Genomic DNA, 21,872 nt, shown 5'->3' with positions numbered 1-21,872 from the left:
TTTTTTTTTTTTTTTTTTTTTTTTTTTTTGCTTAATTGGTTTCCTAATAGAAAATAAAATTTTCTATTTCTGCTTACTGAAGACTTTACTAAAAGTAGCAGGTAAGGATGAAAACTATGGGCATGAGATGGACTGTTCAGAGCAGTTCTGACTTTATTTTTAAAGCAAAGTTGCTGGTTATAAATGATTCCTGCTAAATAATAAAACAATAGATTTGACTACAAACAATTGCCCTCATTTGATGTGCTTCAATAAAAACTAATAGGTTCCAAGTTTATTTCATTCATTTGCTTAACAAATACTTATTGAGCACCTACTATGTGCCAGGCACCATTCCAGAGGTTGTGACTAAATTAATGAACAAAACAAACCACTGTCCCTTAGAGTGTACATTCCAGTGACAGAGTATAGATAATCTAATTTTTAAGAAAGTAAACAGATTATGTGAAAGACCATTTGTCTAAATGACTAATTCTATTAGACAAGAACCCCAGAGAACTGGGGCACATTTTAGTATTATTTCAAATGTATTCGTAGAGAATCAATTGTGGATAAAATACCAAACATGTTTTGTTATTATTGCCTTTGAGATTTTCTGGTTTCTCCCTCATTCATTTTACTTTTGATGAATCCTACCCACCTGTTTTAATTAAAAATCATTTTCGAAATGAAACTCATTTACTGAATTCTAAGAGACAGTGCACCTGAAAAGAAATAGCACCACTCACCACTGAAGTTCACACAGCTGAAAAATGGAATTTGCAAAACTTACTGGTGATTTTGCTAATACCAAATTATGATAAAGAGTATACTAAACTTGCTTTGAATTTATTCGTCTTAATGAGCTTTTATCTTTGTTTATTGGAAATTTTAAAATTTGTTGATCTAGATTCTTTCTACTTCATCAAGATTACTATTTGTCTTTAATCAAGTTATTTTTATTAAGCCATTCAAATGCATGGCTAAATACATTTTAAGATGTTTCCGGATAGGTATTCATGCATATGCTACAAAATTCAAACACTAAAAAGGGAATATGATGAAAATCAGTCTCCTTTCCTTTTTTGTTCTCAGCCACGCAGGTGCCCTCCCTCATTCGTTTACTGTGACTAGGTTCTTCTAGATCTTTCCAGTGATATTCTAAAGGAGCTTCTCAGACTTTACAATGTGCATATGAACCTTGTTAAAATACAAATTCTTATTCAGGGGGTGTGTGCTGAGGCTTGAGATTCTCCATTTCTAAGAAGTTCCCAGTGAGGCTGCTAGCTTCACTGGCGAGGTGGTGAAGCACACTAGTTTCTATTTGTCTCTGTGTTTACTTGTTTATTGGCCTTAAGAGAGCAAGATGTTCTCATACATATACACAACTTTCTGCTTTCTACGATGACTTCAGCCCTAGGGTTCGGGCTTTGAGCTTTGTTACAAAGTTTTCTTCTAATCTTTGCCTGAAGTGATCATTTATGCAGTATGTTAGAAATCAAACCATAAATGATGAACATTAGCAATATAACCATTTGAAGCATGCTACTAGGTGATGTGTAAATTGTAATGACTAGGAGAATCCCTCTTTGCAAATTTTCCATCTGCTTTTTAAAGTAAGGTTAGAAAAGTCCTCAATTCCAAGCAGCCTCTAAATTTACTGAGGACTTTAGCTTGCAGCCAGTACCATTTATCTAATACAGATGCCATCATACTTGGAAATGATACAGTTAAGCTCCCCGAAAGCAATATAAAGTGCAAAGATCATTTAAATATTTTAAAGTCGTAAGCATTGATATTCTATGTGCCTGGATAAAGTAGTCTCAAGAGATGACGGTGATCGATATCACAAGGGGTACAGATGTCGTCTTTGTTGGACCTGTATGTAAGTGTAATTCAGACAGCTTGGGAGCAACCCATAAAAGAAAATTAAAATTTCATGCTTGTTTCTTCCCCTCTACAAGAAAATAGAGGCCTATAAGATTCAAGTTTGCCCATCTGTGTGGTGTGCGAGTCTGTTCATATGAGTACTTGCTAACGCAACACAAGATTTGGTTTTAAAAGAGAACCTGTATCAGAGGCACTTTTCAGAAATAAAGATTTGGACCATCAAAGTCTCAGTTTCTATGTCGTGGGCAGAAAGAGCCAAGGGGTACAGGTTTCTCTTTGATGCCCAGTTAGTATCTTTCAGTGTGTCTTTTGGTGTGACTGGCTCGGTGTCTCCATGTGGAGGGTTCTTAGACTGGGTGCTGAGCTGGTTGTTTTAAAGGACCGAGGTTGAGGGGGAGAGTGATCTGGATCTGTCCAATCTCTTGAGCATACACCATTCTACCACCAGTCGTGATTCTCAAACTTAGGTGATGTAGGCGTGTACTAAACAGTACGCAGAGCCATAGAAAACAAACAGCATATCCTCCTGAATTTTCAATTGAATTAAAAATATGGCAGGTCCATATTAAAACATAATAAAAAAACAAACAAGCATAAATGCAAAATTCTGATGTATTTTTAAGTTAACCTGAGATTTCAAACCAATATCTATCGAGCTTAGATTAGTGCCTCTAGGCTTCTTGGAATGCACATTTAGTGGCTTCGGCCACTAAATACACTTCTACCTAGTAGAAGGGTATTTCAATGGGGAAATTTTAAGAATACTGAAGAGGTCAGAATCCAGATTGTTCGAATTGCAACTACATTTCTTTGTCTCCTGAGGGACTCTGGAGTGGGCCTATGCAAAATATTTTGGAGCCAAGAAAGTTGTTGTCATGTTTTTGAAATATTGACTTTCTGGAGGAAATGAGGAAGTGACCTAGAGGTTGTTGAGAGATCCAGACTGGTTTAGGAGGTGCCATCAATGAACTTCTAATAAATTATCTCTGTAGAGAAAAATCTGTGCCTTTGAGGTCTTTGTAGACTGAAGGGGTAAAAATATTTTTCTAGAATTAACCCATTTCTGCTGGAAGGAGAGAACAAGTCACTTCTTTACAGAAAGGATGCATGACATAGTAAACATTGTTTGTCACGTAGACTGGATTTTAATCCCTCCCTTCAAACCTTGGACTGGACACTAAAGTTCTCCAGGTCTTAGTGTTCTCATCTGAAAAATGGGCTGAGGATGAAAGGAGCTAGTAGTGGATCAGTGTTTGCGTTCTCCTCTTTTTTTTCCTTCTATATTTTTCCTTTCCAACTCCCATTCCATTCCCTTTGTGCCTGGCAGTCGACAATGAATAGTACATCTCCATTTGAATGGGAAAGTGGTACCCTACAGTAGGGACTCAGAGAAAATGACCTGGGTCTCCACCAGCCCTGAGATTCCCTCTGATGATCCATGAAAGCTTTTGGCTAAGGAGGCATTTAGATAAATAATCAACTACTCAGAATGTAAACACATCTAAATCTTACTGTTTACCGGCAATTCGAAACTAAATTTACACAAAAGGATGACCTAGAAACAAGGAGGAAAAAGCGGTGTGGCATTTAGATGCATATCACATATGCATAATTGATTCTTTAAAAGGTTAGGGCTTCCCTGGTGGCGCAGTGGTTGAGTCCGCCTGCTGACGCAGGGGACACGGGTTCGTGACCCGGTCCGGGAAGATCCCACATGCCACGGAGTGGCTGGGCCTGTGAGCCATGGCCGCTGAGCCTGCGCGTCCGGAGCCTGTGCTCTGCAACAGGAGAGGCCACAACGGTGAGAGGCCCGCGTACCGCAAAAAAAAAAAAAAAAGAAAAACAATTTAAAAGGTTAAATACCCTTGACATATGTATGGTTAGTGATATAGCCCTGATGGCTTCATAATCATTACGGCAGTGGCTTTGTTTTACATAATTCTAAAGTAAATGTCACATTTCTTCTTTGGAGATTCCAAGACTGGTATTCAGAAAAGCATATGTTTCTAAGTAGATAGCCGGGAAGAGGAGCTACTCTTTTCCAAACAGAAGGACTATTCATGTAGCTAGTACACTAAGCTTTATGAGAAGCCTACTGCCACTAAATTCTCTCGAATTGAAATGCAATTACATATCGAGGACAGGACAAGTGCTACCTATAAACAGAAAAGCTCAAATACATGACTTTTTTTTTTTCTGTTTTGCTTTGTTTTTGCAGGGTGTTTGCAGGAAGAATTAAGTACCCCAAACACACTATAATCCTTAATGGAAATGCACAGATCAGGCAATTTGGTGAATCCTTTAGCGGCTTTTTTCAGAAGCTTACTGTAGCTCTGAAGGACTGGTCTTTTCTTATGTCCATAAACAATTATAAAGATGCTAAGGAAATTAATAAAAGAAGCAAGTCACTAAAAAGTATGTAGAATGAAATACCATAATATAGGCCATAAGAATCAGAAAAAATAGGCAACATGAGGTTACATATGTAAGTGGTAAAAGCTATGTAAATGGGAATGATTATTACAAAAATTCAAGTTATGGTTTTCTTCTTTGGGGAAGGAGGGAAATACAATTTGTATGGTGCTCACAGGGGTTTTCACTAGATGAATGATCCATGGGTGTTTACTGTTGTTTTTAAATACTGTTATTAAGTCTTTTTTCAGGTGTGTTATATTTTCTAATTTTTGAAAATGGAAAAGGCAAAATAACAAAACACAGTGAAGAGAAAGCACAAATTAAGTTGGTTTAAAAAAAAAAGACAATGTAATATGGTAATCATAATAAAAGTAAATATATCAGTCTCAGGTTGGTGGATGTACAAGACACAGCTATAAAATACAAGCCCCTGCAAGGGTCAAAAGTAGAAAGACAGATAAAAACTAACAAAAGAGAACTATTGTGGCTATTTAAATGATGGGAACTGGACTTTAGGACAAAATGTAATGTTATGTATTTTCTCTGTCTCTAATTCTTATTTCTCCATTCGTACTCTGAGCCTGGGCCATCCAGGCATCTGCTCCAACCCTCCAGGTCTTTTGATAATTATCTCCACCCATTTTTGTCTTATTCCTAGCTAGTCATTTTAAAAGCCCTGGATCTTCAGTTTCTCAACTCTGGGAGTAGTTATCTGTATACCACTGATTTGGTACTTACAATATGCTGTATTTTAATGTTACAGATATTCATGCATTTCTTTAATTATGTTGTAACATCCTAAAGTTAGAGATTATACTTTATTCACCTTTTTACACCCCCCGTCACCTCATTCTAGGAACTGCCATATGGTAGAACCATGTCACATGGCATATAGTAGAAAGTCAATAAACATAGCAGCAGTCGACTGAAAAATGGCTTCTGAAAACACATTAAAAGATCTTTCAGGACATTTGAGTACTTTGCCAATGTTCTGCATTTGCGTTTTCTAAGCTAGCTCTCAGCCTAAATTTTAGAATGGAAGGAGGAAGAGAAACTAATGGTAAGAGAGTTACCCAGAACTGTGCAGAGTTGGTGAGACCAAGACCAATAGGAGGGTGCCCCCCTCTGGACCTAGCTGGGGACTCCCATACGTTCAAGGCTGATCTTTAAGGGCAGGGACTGCATCTAATACACTTTTCTGCCTCTCTCTGCACCTGGAACAAAGTCCATCACATCGTACACCATCAATAGATGCTTCTTCAAAGTGTGAGAGAACTAAACATTAGTCTTGGATAATTTAATTCACTCCCATGGCCTCAAAACAATGTGCCACTGAAGGCTTCCCAGTATGGATTTTAAGCTCTGACTGTTCTGCAGAGGGAGAGGGTGACTGGGCAAGGAGATGAGTCAGCCCGGCCCAGGCAGGATGCAGATGTTAGCACTTGGATTTTTACTCTGGGCTTGGGAGGTGATTGGAGCAAACCTGAGTAGAGTGGGTTTGGTTCTGCCAGCTGATGGGGGTCTATGGAAACATGCAACAGATGTTTAGAAAGAGATGGGAAAGACCATGGAACAGATCGTCAGTGCCTGTCCTGCTGGCCACCAAGAGGTAGCTGGAATTCCTCTTTTCTCATGTCATACAAGATATGATGTCTGCTGCAAACCTCTTTTAAAATCCTAGGTTTTTTGTTGTTGTTTTTTTTCTTTTTTTTTGCGGTACGCGGGCCTCTCACTGTTTTGGCCTCTCTCGTTGCGGAGCACAGGCTCCGGACGCGCAGGCTCAGCGGCCGTGGCTCATGGGCCCAGCCGCTCCGCGGCATGTGGGATCTTCCCGGACCGGGTCACGAACCCGTGTCCCCTGCATCGGCAGGCGGACGCTCAACCACTGCTCCACCAGGGAAGCCCTAAAATCCTAGTTTTTTAATAAATAATACATAAAGCATATGATAATAAAATTCAAAGAATATAGTAATAATATGGCAAAAATAAGTATTCCTATCACCTCTGCCCATAGTTGCTCTCTCTAAAGACATCTGCAGTTACCAGTTAACCCACTTCGTTTTAGGTATACATAAACACTTCCTGTTTGGGGATACACGTACATGTCTATATGGGTTTATATATTTTCTGAGAAATATTTCATCTAATAACATACTACACCGAATCATGATTTTTTTCATTTAACAATTTATGCCACAGTTCTTTCCATTTTTCTTTTCCTTTTTATTATCTTTAAAATCCCAGCCTCTAATACTGTCTGATACATTGACACTGTTCAACTTTAGTTTCGTGAGCGAATGAATGAGTGATTTCATAATAGTCTCTAATTCATTCTGAACCTGAAAGTCACCCATCAACACATTTTATGCATGTCTTGTCTTACACCCCATCTCTAATATGCATGTTTTTGCCTGTAAACACCCCTCTAAGTTAATCTCAAAAAATTTGAACCTCCCTTGAATGTTGTCTTTCAGGCTCTCCTCCAGAAGTTATCTCTAAGCACCTAACAACTGTGTCCTGCTTTTTATTGCCCTACATTCTTATTTGTTAATATAGTAGCTATAAGATGTGAATAGTACTCTTAATAATAATTTTTATTGAGTACTTATTTGTGCCAGACATCATGCTAAGCATGTCTCATGAATCTCTACAACACATCTATGAAGTAAGGAACAGTATCACCCTCTCTGTACACCTGTCAGTGCCCTCCCAGGATCTCCTTGACTCAGCCTTAAGTTGCTGTGCAGACCATTTCCTTATATATATATAAGGTTTCCAGCATAGTGCTGCCCAAGTGACCTCCAGAGAATGTGTTCAGCCCAAGTGGGCAGGCCAAAGTGCTAACATATTGACAACCCCAAAGTGTCCTAACCAATGAGGTATAGACACTCATGGAGGTGGATAAATACCCTGGCTTTCTCTCCTCTTTGGGAAAAGTTTGAGCTGTGTTCTGCCCAGTCATTTCTTCTGTGGGTCCCTGTGTGACTGAGCCTCAGTTGCTCATATCTGTAAACCCCTTTCTGTCTCACCCTTTATTACCTTTCCTCCCTGCCCACTTCCTTACTTCCTAGAATCACCTGCCAAATAAACTGCTTACAGTCAAACCCTTGCCTCACAGTCTGCTTTTAGGGAAATCAAACCTAGGGAAACTGAGGTTCAGAATATGTGAGTAATTTGTTCAAGGTCATATGTACATCAAGTGGCTGATTCAAGCTATGAACCAGAAGCCACACTCAGAAGCACCGTCCCTTACTGTTAGGTAGATGGTAAGTGCCTCAAAGCAGGCCAAGGAATGCTCTGTTCCCTCCATGGTGTGTTTCAAAATGCAAACCAGTGTTGGAGCTTAATACATACTTCTGCTGGGCAATGCCGTTCTATGTTTTGGGGTGTCTCTTTTCCACCCCAGCACATCAGGAGTTGCATTTTAGGTAATGTTGGCTAAACATATGTGCTTGTGATTTGTTACTGAAAGTGCGATTTACAAAGAATTTCTCATGCTTGTTTACTTGCTGTCTTCTCCTTGTTGGTCTACAGATAGCAACTTCATCCTCGCCAACGCCCAGGTGGCTAAGGGTTTCCCCATAGTCTACTGTTCTGATGGCTTCTGTGAGCTTGCTGGATTTGCCCGAACAGAAGTCATGCAGAAGAGTTGCAGCTGCAAATTCTTATTCGGGGTTGAGACCAACGAGCAACTGATGCTTCAGATAGAAAAGTCCTTGGAGGAAAAAACAGAATTCAAAGGAGAAATTATGTTCTACAAGAAGAACGGTGAGTTGGCTTTTTCTGATGGGTGCTCCTTGGACAGTTGTGAAAGGTCACCCACCTTCTTTCAACTCCCATTGGCGTAATTGCTCCATAACTCCCACTAAGGCTTAATGGTATTTCACATAAATACAGTCTCTTATTGAAGTTCCACAAATAACTTGAACGATGGCCTTGTTTTAGCCGTTAACAGCATAAACTACCTGAAAATTTAACATTAGAATTACAATTATTCAATGTCAATATATTAACTGAGGTAATATATGTTAAAATAAAGTGTATTATGTTGTACTCATGCTTAAGATATATATCAGATATGATGGTTGTTAATATATTAACAGATAATCTTCTATTCAGAGATAGTTTTCCATCTTTAAGAACCACATCTCAGCCTCAGTCATTAGGAACAGAGATCCAAGTGTTTGACAGCAGAAAAAGAAGTTAATTTAAAGGACATGAGCATAGGCATTTTCTCTTCCAGTTTCCTTTCCACAGAGCCTTCCTCACTATTCTTAAATTCTAGAGACAAAATAAGAGACACACAGTGTCTCAGGGTGGGAGTACATTTTCCTGGACTCAACACTGCCACTGGGGAAATACTATTTTCTTGTGGCTATGGTTTTGACTCTCTTCTAAATGAAAAAGTATCTAGGGATGCGTATCGTTTCCACAGTGCTTGGTTCCTACATGGGAATAGATATCATTTTCCTGTAAGCCGTGGTAGAAGGGGTGAATCCAAGAGGCATTATATTGGAGAAATGCTAGATCAAAAATGAGAACAAACCATCATTTTCCAGTTTCTAGAATTCTGTCTCTTTTTTTAAACAGTTTTCCTTTGAGTAACATAACCCCCTGAGTTTTATTTAGCTGGGCACATGGCCGCCTAGCTAAAGAATATATTCCCCAGCCTTAGGGCATGTGTCTAAGTTCTGGCCAATGATATATAAGAGTGAATGATTTATGCAACTTCTGGGTGAAATCCCTAAAAAACGAAATTGTTTGACCTCTAATTTCTCTTCTTCTCCTTTCCCGTGGTGTTGTGGACTGAATTACATCCCTTCAAATTTCATATATCAAAGCCCTAACCCCCAGTGTAACTGTGTGTAGGGATAGGGCCTTTTAAGGTTAAGTGAGGTCATAAGGATGGAGCCTTAATCCAATATGACTGGTGTCCTTATATGAAGAGGAAGAGACACCAGGGATATGTGTACATAGAGGAAAGGTCGTGTGAAGACACAGTGAGAAGGTAGCTGTGTATGAGCCAAGGAGAGAGGTCTCACCTTGATCTTGGACATCCAGCCTCTAGAACTGTGAGAAAATAAATTCCTGTTGTTTAAGCCACCCAGTTTGTGGTATATTGTTATGACAACCCTAGTAAACTCATACATACGAGTCAGAATGTTAATGCAAGGCTGGAAAGCCAGCTTCAACCATTTGTCAAGGTCCACACCATAGAGGAATACAGAGCAACAATAGGTAAGGAGGCTGGGTGTGGTTTTAGGTCCACCTTTCCCATCCTAGACAAAGACACATCCAGTTCTATCTTGTTTGAATCACTCTATCTCTAGGTGTTTTTGTTACAACATTTAAATTGTACTATAATTCAAGGTTTCACAACCTTGGCACTATTAACATCTTGGGCCAATAATTCTTTGTTGTGGTGGCTTTCCTGTGCATTGTGGACAATTAACAGCATCTCTAGCCTCTTTAATACTTAGTACTGGGGTCATTTTTAGGAGGAGGTATCGGAGCGTGAACATGGGAACTTCATCCTCTTTTAAAAGTTATTTGTCTTTGGAGGACAGTCCTTGATTGTGTGAATTTTGGATGCACGGTAGTCAGGAAGTATTGGCAAGCACCCCTCTGGGAGGAATAGGATTTCCAGTTCTTTGGCACCAGGAACACAGTTCAGACCATTGTGTCCTTCCCAGTGTCAATAGATAAGGCCTACATTGCAAATGCGATAAAATAAAAGGATTCTAGCTCTATCTAATTTTACCACAATCACTGAAAAGGGGGCCTGAGATAAAAGAAAATGGAGTTGGTCACTGAGAATGCAAACTGGTAGGGAGTGATAAAACCGCCATCTGGTGAACAAAGGGAAAAGGAGAGGCTTTGTCTGAAATATCCGCTGACTGCAGACTTGTCCTTCTTAAGATAGGTGCCTTGTACAGGTCTCTCCAAATCCATTTGTGTTTCTTCCTTTTTAAGCCTTCTCACAATATCCAAATGTGGCACCTCTGAGAAAGGTTAAGGCCAAGGAGGAGAATTTAGGTGGCAAGGCCAAAGGGTGGAGACTTTGGAGGTCAGAAAAGTAGACATATAAAGCACAGGGTGGGAGTGAACCCCTAAAAGAGTTTCCCGAGCCTAGTTTTTTATAAAGATACCTACAACCTTGGACCCCTTTGGATGGAAATCATTAAAGGCACCAAGAAAGAATAAGGTTTTTAAAAATTAGGTAATAAATAAGAAGACAACTAGCTTCACAGATAAGCATAATACTCAAACTTTTCTTTGGCTAAAATACAGAGAGTAATATTTTATATTTTTATGTGCAGGAGTTAACATTTCTTATTTCTTGTCCTCCCTTTAAACTGCCCATATTCTACCTATACATCAGAAATAGACCATTAAGATGTCTTTTCAAAAAGCAGTCCCCTCTACTTCTGCTGATATACAAAAGGCATTAACCATGGCTATTCTAGACAAACAAATGTATGGGTACCTGAATCAAGGGTAACAATTTTATAAATTTGGTGTTTATCCTCATTGTTTTTTTTTTAATATCAGCGATAGTTTACTTATAGAGTAGTTCCCTCCTTTTTTACACACAGCATACTTTGCACACTATTCTATAGTTGCAGAGCAATATCTTTTACAACTGTATACCTTGTAGAACAACATATGCTGGATGACAATCACTCATTCTTTTGTACAGTATTACATCATATGGATCAATCATAGTATTACATCAGGTGGATCCACCCTGATGTAAGTCACTTACAGTATTACATCAGGTGGATTCATTATAGTATTACGTGATATTACATCATATGGGTCCATCCTAGTCAATTACAGTATTACATCATGTGGATCCATTACAGTATTACATAGTTAGTTAAATAAACCTCTACTGATGGACACTTGTGTTCCCTCTAAAATGTGATCACTCATTTGCATAGTATTACATCATATGATTCAGTTCAACGACTCCCCTACTGATGGACATTTGTGTTCCCTCTAGAATGTTATCTGTTTTCTTTGCTCTTTCTGTCTTTGTCTTTCTCTCTCTTTTAAGTACTACTGTTGTTATTTAGAAAGTTTTGTCTTTTTTCTAAAAGTTATCTTTTATGTGGTATGTTTATATTGTATAGTCCCACTTTTTAAAGATTTTTGTCTTCATTTTCTATCATAAGCAATGTTATAGTTAACCAGGAACCACTTCTCCCTCCTTTCTCTCCCCACAAGCTAATTTAAAGTAATGTCCTTTTAGTACCAGTTAATATCTATAAGACAATCAGCGTGCATGGTCTGCTTTCCTTATTATCGCTCTATGTTCCTCTCTCACATCTTTCATAGTTATATTCACATTGTCAGCTCAAATAACAATTGCATGTATTTTGTCACTCTTATCCTCCTTTATTTAATCTTGTTGCTACAGTGAAATAATGATCACCTTATATTCTGTCCTAAAGCTTCTCCAATAATTTCTTCATTGTTAGAAGCTTGTTTTCTGAGCCATCTTAGGAAGAGCTCATGGAAACTGTTTCCCTGAGCCCCTGCATTTTAATAACAGTATGACTGTGACCTTTGTACTTGTAGATCAATTCAGGTGAAAATTAAACCTTTGGCTTATATTTTCTTCACTTTACTATCTCAATTATGTTATTCTTTTGTGTACTGGCATAGAGTATTATTTTACCCTAAAAGTGCCGCTAATTAAGTGAGTTGGTATTTTGTCCTGGATGTTCAATGAATTTATTTTATTTTATTATTTCATTTCATATTTTCATTTTATTATAATCTAATAGTTTTACTGGAATATATCTTGGCATAGGCCGAGGTCAGCAAACTCTTTCTGTAAAGGGCCAGAGAGTAAATACTATACATTCTGCAGGCCATACAGCCTATGTTGCAAGTACCCATCTATGTCATCATAGTGTGAAAACAACCCAAGAAAATATGTAAATGAATGGGTATTACTGTCTTCCAGTAAATATTTTATTTGCAAAAACAGGAGGTGGGCTAGATTTGACCTACAGGCCAGTTTACTGATACCTGGTTTAGAATTTTTGGATCAGATTTTTCCTCTGATATGTGATGTGCCCTGTAGTATTTATGTTTAAGACCCTTTTACTTGGGGAAATTTTTCTTAAATTTTAATTATCATTTATCTGTTTTCTCACTTTGATTTTCCTCTTTACGGTCACTTATTACATGTGTGTTGGATCTTCTTTGCCTGTCCTCTGTACCTATCATTTTCTTCCTCTTTTTCATTTATTTTATTTTTTTTGTTTTCAATTTTTCACCTTGTGCAATTTATTTCCTTTCCTTTCCTTTTGTGTTATATATTCACACTTGTATTTCTTCTCTTTAAGTCTTCAGTTCTTTTTTTTTTTTTTTCTTTTTGCGGTACGTGGACCTCTCACTGCTGTGGCCTCTCCCATTGCGGAGCACAGGCTCCGGACGCGCAGGCTCAGTGGCCACGGCTCACGGGCCCAGCCGCTCCACGGCATGTGGGATCCTCCCGGACCAGGTCACAAACCCACGTCCCCTGCATCAGCAGGCAGACTCCCAACCACTGCTCCACCAGGGAAGCCCCAAGTCTTCAGTTCTTTATCTTTCATTTATATCCTCTCCTGAGCTCAGTTAGGTCATATTATTTATATCATTCTTTTGACTTGTATCTTAGTTCAGACTGCCATCACAAACTATAGACTGGGTGGCTTAAACAACAGAAATTAATTTTCTTACATTCCTGAAAGCTAGAAGCCCCAAATCAAGGTGTTGGAATGGTTGGTTTCTTTTTAGGTCTCTCCCCTTGTCTTATAGATGGCTGTCTTTTCTCTGTGTCTTCATATGGTCTTCCCTTTGTGTGTCTTTGTCCTAATCTCATCTTCTTATGACACCAGTCATATTAGATAAGGGCCCACCCAAATGACTTCTTTTTAAGTAATTATATCTTTAAAGACCCCCATCTCCAAATACAGTCACATTCTGAGGTAATGGGGATTGGGACTTCAACATATGAATTTGTGAGGGCATACAGTTCATCCCATAACTCCTAGTCATATTGTTTCTGAGCTTTTCTAAATCAGTGTAGGTTATGTATGTAGTTATTTCAATGTTTGTAAATTTTCTTAATTACTTTTTACTTATTTCGAAATATTTGGGGTTTGTGTGCTTATGGAATATTTTGGATGTGTCTTTACTTTCTGTATCTGTATTCAGATAATTTTTCTCTTTATCTTCTCTTTCATCCATTTCTATTGTCGTGTTTGAATTTTTTTTCTCAACGTTAAGAATATTGAAAATAGAGGTGTGCTAGGAAAACTTTCCTAAACCTATGGCTCCTTTTGCCATTCCGAAAAAGTTTTCTTTCTTTTTTTTTTTTTTTAATGCTTTCTCCATCTAGCTACAATTTTGGCTTCTTTCTGAGTTCGGTCTCCTCTCCTAGTGAGGACCTGTTTCACACTAGTATTAGAAATGTTTCCTTTCTTTACCCTGATTTTCCTGCTCTGACCAAGTAGGGCTCTGGTTTGAGCAGTTTCTCCTTGGTACAGTTCTATACCTCAGTGAGTTCTGTACGCCCAGGGAAGAATTTCTGCTGGGTTTTCTGAGAACATTGGAGGCTCAGGCAACCCCAACACCATCCTACCTTTCTGTAGCCCATTCTCACTCACCTGAAAATTGGAGACTGGGAAGCTCTGTGTTAGTTTTAATCATTTTCAGATCTGTGTGTGGAATCCTATACTTCCAGAGGATTTCTTCTTTGGGGAGTAGACACTTGTTGACAAATTATGAGGTCCCAAGCTCTAGGGCTATTAAAAACCTTCTTTCTGACATTTTTTTTTTTTTTTTTAATAAAGCTGTTGCTCCTGCAAGGGTCTAGCTTCTTAGTTGGTATTGCTCATCATTCTGTATTCTCAGGTTTATGAGGACACACTGTCATATAGTTTGGTTGATAATGTAGTTTTTGAATTTCTGATTTTGCTATCTTATTACTTTAATTTTGTGAAAGGATTGGGGATATTTCAAAACCAAAGTTTTCATGGCCACTGCTGTATTTTAAATAATCCCTTTAGGCAAGGTGTAATTGCTTTGGGTATATAAGTACAATTTTTTATCATCTCCTTCTCCTTTCTTTCTGTCTAAATTTCCATTTGCATGGTTGGGATGTGAGGATCTTATACTAACTCATGGCATAGTGTAGAAAGGGTCCCCCTAACTCCTTGTGTGTTCACTGCTTCATGCCTGACCCATCTGTCTGATGCTCCCCTTACTGGCATTTGCAGCTGCATTCTGTGTCTGGTGATGCTCCCTACATGACTTCACCTCCACTTAGCTCTTGAAACCACTATAGATCTCTCTTCATTTTTGCCTCTCTTTCATCATGCCACTGATCAAGGCATTCATTATTGTTCTCTATCCTCTGTATTGCTAGCCTTGGGAGGATAATGGATACCTTAGGAGAGCATTCCCATCCTTCACACATGGAAGCAAAGGGAGACTCTGAGTACACTCAAGCATCCTTTATGCTATCACATTTCCTCAAAAGTGGGCAGCCACCTTCATGCTGATAAAGAGGTAGTCTGACAAGCAGGTTCTCTCAAGTGTCCCAAAGAGAAGGTAAAATGTCTCTTCTGCCTTCAACATTTCAAAAAAAGCTATCAAAACACTATTGGGTGTAAGGTAGGGTACAAGGATCTATTGTACAACATGGGGAATACAGCCAGTATTTTGTAATAACTGTAAATGGAAAGTAACCTTTAAAATGTATTAAAAAACATAAAATTTTAAAAAGGAAGAAATAAAAATAAAATAATTGATAAGAAAAATACACACAGCTTTTCCCTGCTTCAAAGCTGTGAAACCTCATAGAGAGGAGATTATTTCTGGCCTCCCCTACTTTCTCACAATCCCTCAAGCTGAGAATGGACAAGCTGGAATGTCATGTCATATTTGTCTTCTTCCTAACTCTGGCTTCTTGGCTAAATGTTAGCGGTAGAAAATTGTATCGTCTCTGTGTCATGGAAGACCATCATGGTTGAATCTACAAACCCCAACCTTAATACGTTTATCTTAGCATATCTTCTCTGCAGAAAGCTTATCTTTCAAGCCTATTTTTATATTAAATAGATTCAACAAGAAGAGAAATGCTGCAAGAGAACAAAGATTTAAGAAGAAAATTAAAATGCTGTAGTTAATTTTGCAAAAATATTATCCTGATATATTAGTTTGCTAGGGCTATCATAACAAATTACCACAAAATGAGTGGCTTAAACAACAGAAGTTTATTGTATCACTATTCTAAAGTCTTGAAGTCGGATATCAAGGGATCAGTTGGGTTGGTTTCTTTTGAGGGAGGAGTTTGTTCCATCCCTCTCCCCTAGTTTCTGGTGATTTTCTGGCACTCTTCGGTATTCTTTACCTTGTAGAAACATCACCCTGATCTCTGCTTTCATCTTCACATACTATTCTCTTTGCATGTGTGTCTGTGTCCAAATTTCCCCATTTTATAAGGACACCAGTCATATTGGTTTAGTGCCCACCCTAATGACCTTATCTTAGCTTACCTCTGTAAAGACTGTATCTCCGAATAAGGTTACATTCTGAGGTATTGTGGGTTAGGACTCTAACTTACTCTTTTGGGGGAACAAAATTAAACCCATAGCACCTGGTTACATTTACATTAAACAGATTAGAATTTAAGTCACTTCCCCAAGATTATAAATAAAGAAACCAGGATATGTAAAAATCCTCTGACTCTAAGGTCCTTGCTCTTAAACCACTGGTAGTCTGTGGGAGTGGGAATGGTACCACTTCCTAGGAGCATTCTGCCAGTATCCAGGAGTGTTTGACTCACAATTGGGGGTTCTTTTGCCATTTAATGGGCAGGAGTCAGGGATGCTAGATATACTGTAATGTATGGGGTGGTCTTGCAATTGAAGAATTGTCCACTGCTTGGCTTGACTTTCTTTCGTCCATTCTTTTCTTTTTTCTCTTCTCTTCTTTTCTTTTCTTCTTTCTCTTTCTTTTCTTTTCTTTCCCCTTCCTTCTTCCTTCCTTCCTTCCTTCCTTTCTTTCTTTCTTTCTTTCTCTTTCTCTTTCCTTCTTTCCTCCTTCCTTCCTTTTCTCTATCTCTCCTTTCCTCCTGAGCTTTATTGAGTTATAACTGATATAAAAAATGTTTCAAATATTTAATGTGTGTATTTTGATGAGTTTGGACATATGCATACAGCCATCATACCATCACCACAATCAAGGTACTAAACATATCCATCACCTCTAAAAATTTCCTATGTTCTTTTGTGTTTTTTTGTTCATTTTTTGTGGTAAGAACACAACATGAGATCTATCCTCTTAACATTATGCTAAGTGAAATAAGCCAGTTACAGAAGGACAAATACTGCATGCTTCCCCTTATATTAGGTATCTCAAATGGTCAAATTCATACATGCAGAGAATGGAATGGCAGTTGCCAGGGGTTGAGAGGAGTGGAAAATGTAAAATTGTTGCTCAGTAGATATAAAGTTTCAGTTATGCAAGATGGGTAAGTTGTAGAGGTCTGTACAGAATAGTACCTGTAGTTAACAGTACAGTATTGTGCACTGCATGACTTTCTAATGCCCCACCAGGCTTTCCAGTGTTTTTTTGGAAGACTTTAATTTCCTACTGTATTTCCAAGAATAAAACCATAGTGTAGTGAGAGAAGATTGAACTTTATCTCATTTAGAACTTCACCAATTAAGAAAATCTTGTCACTGTCTCCCAATACTTGTCATGGATATGCACATCTGCCCAGGTTCTGCACTTGGAGCTGCTGCATTTGCAGTGATTTTGTATATTGGTCCAATTATCCAACTGCTTCATAACATCTTCTGTTGTTGTCTGTCATACCTGCGCATTTCATGTTGCGATGCATATTATTTTATCAGAGACAACCTCACTTTTCTTTCTGTTATATTACTGTTAATAATATAGAATGTCTGAAAACTTTTCTGAAAATAATGTGCATTATAGGCAGGCAAGTTTTATTATTTAGATTTTTCAGTTCTAAATAGAAAAGAGGGAAATACAAGAGTTTGTTACAGAAGGGAATCTTGAGTCTGATAGGGTGGTGGAAAAGTCTCTTAACTCACAGATTCAATCATTCCCGTGTCACTTTCAAGATTTTTTATTTATGTCCATGTACCTACCGAACTATTGCTTGCTTAACGTTTTTCTTTAAGTTGACTCTTTTATTTTTACTCTAATTGCAAGCAAAGAAAACTAAATCACCACTCTCAATAGAAAACAGGGATCACTAGCTCAAACAGAAGGTAACCATAAATAAATATGCAATGAAAATACCATTATTAAACTTTTAACATTAATAAAAAGTATACATGATATCTAAGTAATAATAATAAATCTAATTGATTATATTTTGCCAAGCATCACATATGTTATTTTATTTAATTTTTCTAATAACACTTCAAAATAAATATGAATTATCTCACATTTACAGATGAAGAAAGTGTGATGCAGAGAAATGATGTGAACACAGCCCTGTGTTCACCTTGCAATTGCCCCAGCAGTTCTCCTTTGTTCATTTTCTTTACTCACTGATGCACTTCACATTTCTTCTTTTAATTTTCTCATGACATGGTAAAATGTCTAGAAATGTTAATGCCAAGGAGAGGGGGATCCAAGAAAGTGGCATAGGAAGATCCTAACCTCACCTCCTTCCATGGACACACCAAATCCATAGCTACATCTGGATCATTTCCCTTTGAAAAGGATCTGAAACATAATGTGAAGATTAAAAAAATGCATGAGCTCATGCATTTGAAGTCCTTTGAAGAGTAAATGTCAGCGACATAATGTTAAATAAATAAAAAACTCTTCCTTCACGTGCATGTGATATTTCACTCTGTTCCCCAAACAGGCCTCATGTTGTCTTGCCTCTGGAAATTTGCACGTGGGGTTGTTCCCTTCAGGAAGCAACTTAAATGTCCTTTCTCTGGAATTGTCTTCCAGACAGCCAGGCTAAACAACTGACCCCCTCTCCCTGTTCCAGCAGGACCGAATTGTTGAATTGTTTTGCAGTTGTTTATGTGTGTGTGTCCTCAGACAGATAATTGGAGCAGTTGGTCCTATTCATGCTTTTATTTCCCTTAGTGCCTATCTCATGAGAAATGTTTAATAAACATGCGTTAAAGGAAAAAAAAAGGTCTGAAACCTACATGATGTACGTCTTCACAACAGAGATTAAAAGGACCACATCGAGATGGGTAGGAAAGGCAGAGACACAGTCTTAGCAAAATCCCCACCCCTGACATGGTGACTCACAGTAGGGGGGCATCTCACCAATCCAGCCCTTCTTCTGGAGAAATGAGGGGTTGGTACCCCACATCAGACACCCCAACCCCTGGGAGCTACCTCAGAGAGATGAACCCCCAAAATACCTGGCTAAGAAAACCAACAGGTGGTGTCCAAGGGACTCAAAGTGCTATAAGAAACTGAGATTTCCTCTTTAAAGGGCTCACATACAGTCTCACACACCCCAAGACCCAGTGAACAAACAGCAGTTTGAAAGCATCTAGACTATATGTGAAGGGGACTCACTTGCTAACCTAGAAGCCTCTGCTGAAGGGACGGGCAGCAGTTGAAACTCTCCCTGGAGACAGAGGTGCTGGCATGTGCCGTTATTACACTCTCCACCTGCCCCAAGAGCACATTTCTTGCCACTTTTCCAGGCACAGTCCTGCCGCCTTGCTGAAGCCAGAGAATGTGGGTAGTTGCAGCACCCTGCTTCCTGGATGGGGCTGGTGAGCATGGATAGTCAGGGCATTCTCTCACTCCCAGCCTAAAGCCAGCACAGACGCATAAGCAAGGCATTCTCCTGCTGCATTGCTAAAACCCACAGGTGTATGCAGTCCAGACATTTCCCCAGTGCCTTTCTGAAGCTGGTGACTGTGCCCCACTCCCTATGCTCTGCAGCTGCCTTGCTAAAGCCAGCACGTGCACACAATCCACACAGGGGACATCCCTTGATCCCCTGGCCCTGGTGGCCAAGGAGCTGAAGGTACTGAGTTCCACAGGACTGTAACAATTGGAAAGACAGTTATTGGTAGGCCACTACCCCCAGGGAACTGCACAGACAGCAAAGTGAAACACAGCCCATCTTTCTGTGAAAAACGCTTGTTTACTTGTCCTGGAGCTTCAGTCTGAGGGACGGGTTTCAGGTTTCCGCCACATCTAGGGTCTAAGGAGGTGCTCCCAGGGAGTGTAAGTGGGGCGACAGCATCCTTCACACTCCTTCAGCCTCACTAAAGCTTGATAAGACTTTACAGCAAGGAGCTTAAATACTCATCTGTAGCCCTGATTTGTGTAACCATCACCCATGGGACACCTCCAGATCTTCTCTGGAGGCCAATAGGGATTACAGTTGTGGCCTCACGAGTCTGTATATATTTGCATACTGTAAGAGCTGCTGCCTGAGGGTCTGTCTTCCAATCAACCAAAAACGAGGCGCTAAATGAGATTCCTCCCTTTGGGACACTGACATGTCTCAGCATAATCTCAACAAAGGAGACATATCAAGAATAAGTCAGGTGATTTAGATAATCACAGAGCTTTGAAAGACAACCAAGAGCTAAGGCAAGTTTGAATAAGTTTATCTTCTGCACAAGGCCACTCCTTCAAGACTGGGATATGTAACTGTTCTGCCTAATGCATAGAAACAGGAACAGAGGGTCAGGCAGAATGAAGAAACAGAGAAGTATGTTTCAAACAAAAGAACAAGACAAAACCTCAGAAAAAGACTTTAATGGTATGAAGATGAAATCTACCTGATAAAGAATTCAAAACAATGATCATAAAGATGCTCACAAACTCAGAAGAAGAATGGATGGACTGAGCAGAGAGATAGAAAATATAAGAAAGCACCAACAGACGTCACAGAGCTGAAGAATACAGTAACTGAACTGAAAAATACACAAGAGGTTCAACAGCAGACTAGATGAAGCAGAACAGATCAGCAAACTAGAAGACAAAATAATGGAACTCACCCATACAGAGCAGCAAAAGAAAAAAACACATGAAAAAAAAAAAAAGGAAGATAAGACACCTATGGGACAACAAGTAGAATAACATTCACATTATGGTGGTCCCAGAGAAGAGAGAGAGAAAAGAAAAACTCCTTGCGGAAATAACAGCTGAAAACTTCCCTAACCTAGGAAAGGAAACTAACATCCAGGTCCAGGAAGTCAAGTCCCATAAAAGATGAACCCAAAGAGATCCACACCAAAACACACTATAATTAAAATATCAAACATTACAGATAAAGAGAAAACCTTAAGCAGCAAGAAAAAACCAAATTGTTACATATAAGGAAACCCCATAAGACTATCAAGAGACATAGGATTCAGCTGGTCTAATGTGTTGTTTAAGGCCAATGCTTCCTTATCGATTTTCTTCTGAATGGTCTATACAGTGTTGTAAGTGGGGCTGTTAAAGTCCCCTACTATTATTTTATTGCTGTCTGTCCATTTCTCTCTTTAGGTCTCTTAATATTTGCTTTACATATTTTGGTGCGCCTATGTAGGATGTATTTATATTTATAAATGCTATATCTTCATGCTGGATTCACCTCTTTATCATTATGTAGTGCCCTTCTTTGTCTTTTATGACAGTCTTTGCTTTAGCCTTTTTTGTCTTTTATGAATATAGTTACACAAGCTTTCTCTTTGTTTCCATTTCTATGGAATATCTTTTCCCATACCTTCACTTTCAATCTATACTTTGCCTTATTTCTGAAGTGAGTCTCTAGTGGGCAGCATATGCTCTTAGTTCCATTACACTCAGTTATTCAGTGTGACTGCAGAAGACTTTTAGAATATTTGATTATGCCCTTTAGGCATTTTAGGACTGCAGCTCTATATAGGAGAAAAGGCAAAGCCTTGGGGTTGTAGAACGTCAGATTAAAATTGACATTTTAAATGCATAACGTATGTGACTTGACCATTTGACTGTTAGGAAATGGGCTTGTAGCATTGCATATACAGTGGTTTCATGTAGGATCCAAATTTCAGAGCAAGGTGTGCTGTGCCCAGCTATGTAATAAACAAATAACAGGAAAATGCTTTGTAATGGAAAGTGCAGTGTCTGAGTGTCTTCTGTGAATATGGGGGTTCCCAACATGGGCATCATTTGTAGTAGCTTTAGATTTTCACCACATCTAGAGAACAATGAGCAAGTCAGCCAGCCAAGAATCTATTTCAACAGATCTAAGGAAACCAGGCTTGAGATTACAGAAAATAAAAGAAATTTTATCTTAGGCTTGAGTGAGCCCTGGGGAGGAAGGAAGATAATTCTGAGCAATAAAAAGATCATTTCCCCACATAGCCCTGGACTCAGACGACTCCAGACCCAGAGAGAGGTGATGCAAGGGCAAGGGCAATATTTTCCTAAAGATCTCCTCAGGGCTTCCCTGGTGGCGCAGTGGTTGAGAGTCCGCCTGCCGATGCAGGGGACACGGGTTCGTGCCCCGGTCCGGGAAGATCCCACATGTCGCGGAGTGGCTGGGCCCGTGAGCCATGGCCGCTGAGCCTGCGCGTCTG

General features: G+C 39.0%; 1 protein-coding gene across 1 annotated transcript in view; it reads left to right on the top strand.

The window, feature by feature from the left end:
- KCNH8 (potassium voltage-gated channel subfamily H member 8) overlaps positions 1-21,872 on the top strand; it is a 397,642-nt gene that overhangs the window by 122,880 nt on the left and 252,890 nt on the right. The window contains exon 2 of the mRNA XM_007470616.1: positions 7,819-8,052. Within this exon, the coding sequence (XP_007470678.1) occupies positions 7,819-8,052 (234 nt within the window). The remainder of the gene's footprint in view (positions 1-7,818; positions 8,053-21,872) is intronic.

The sequence above is a fragment of the Lipotes vexillifer genome, unplaced genomic scaffold, assembly GCF_000442215.2.
Source record: "Lipotes vexillifer unplaced genomic scaffold, Lipotes_vexillifer_v1.1 scaffold418, whole genome shotgun sequence".
NCBI classification, from domain to species: Eukaryota; Metazoa; Chordata; class Mammalia; order Artiodactyla; family Lipotidae; genus Lipotes; species Lipotes vexillifer.
Note: the sequence above shows the minus strand (reverse complement) of the source record. Positions and strands in the feature narration are given on the sequence as shown.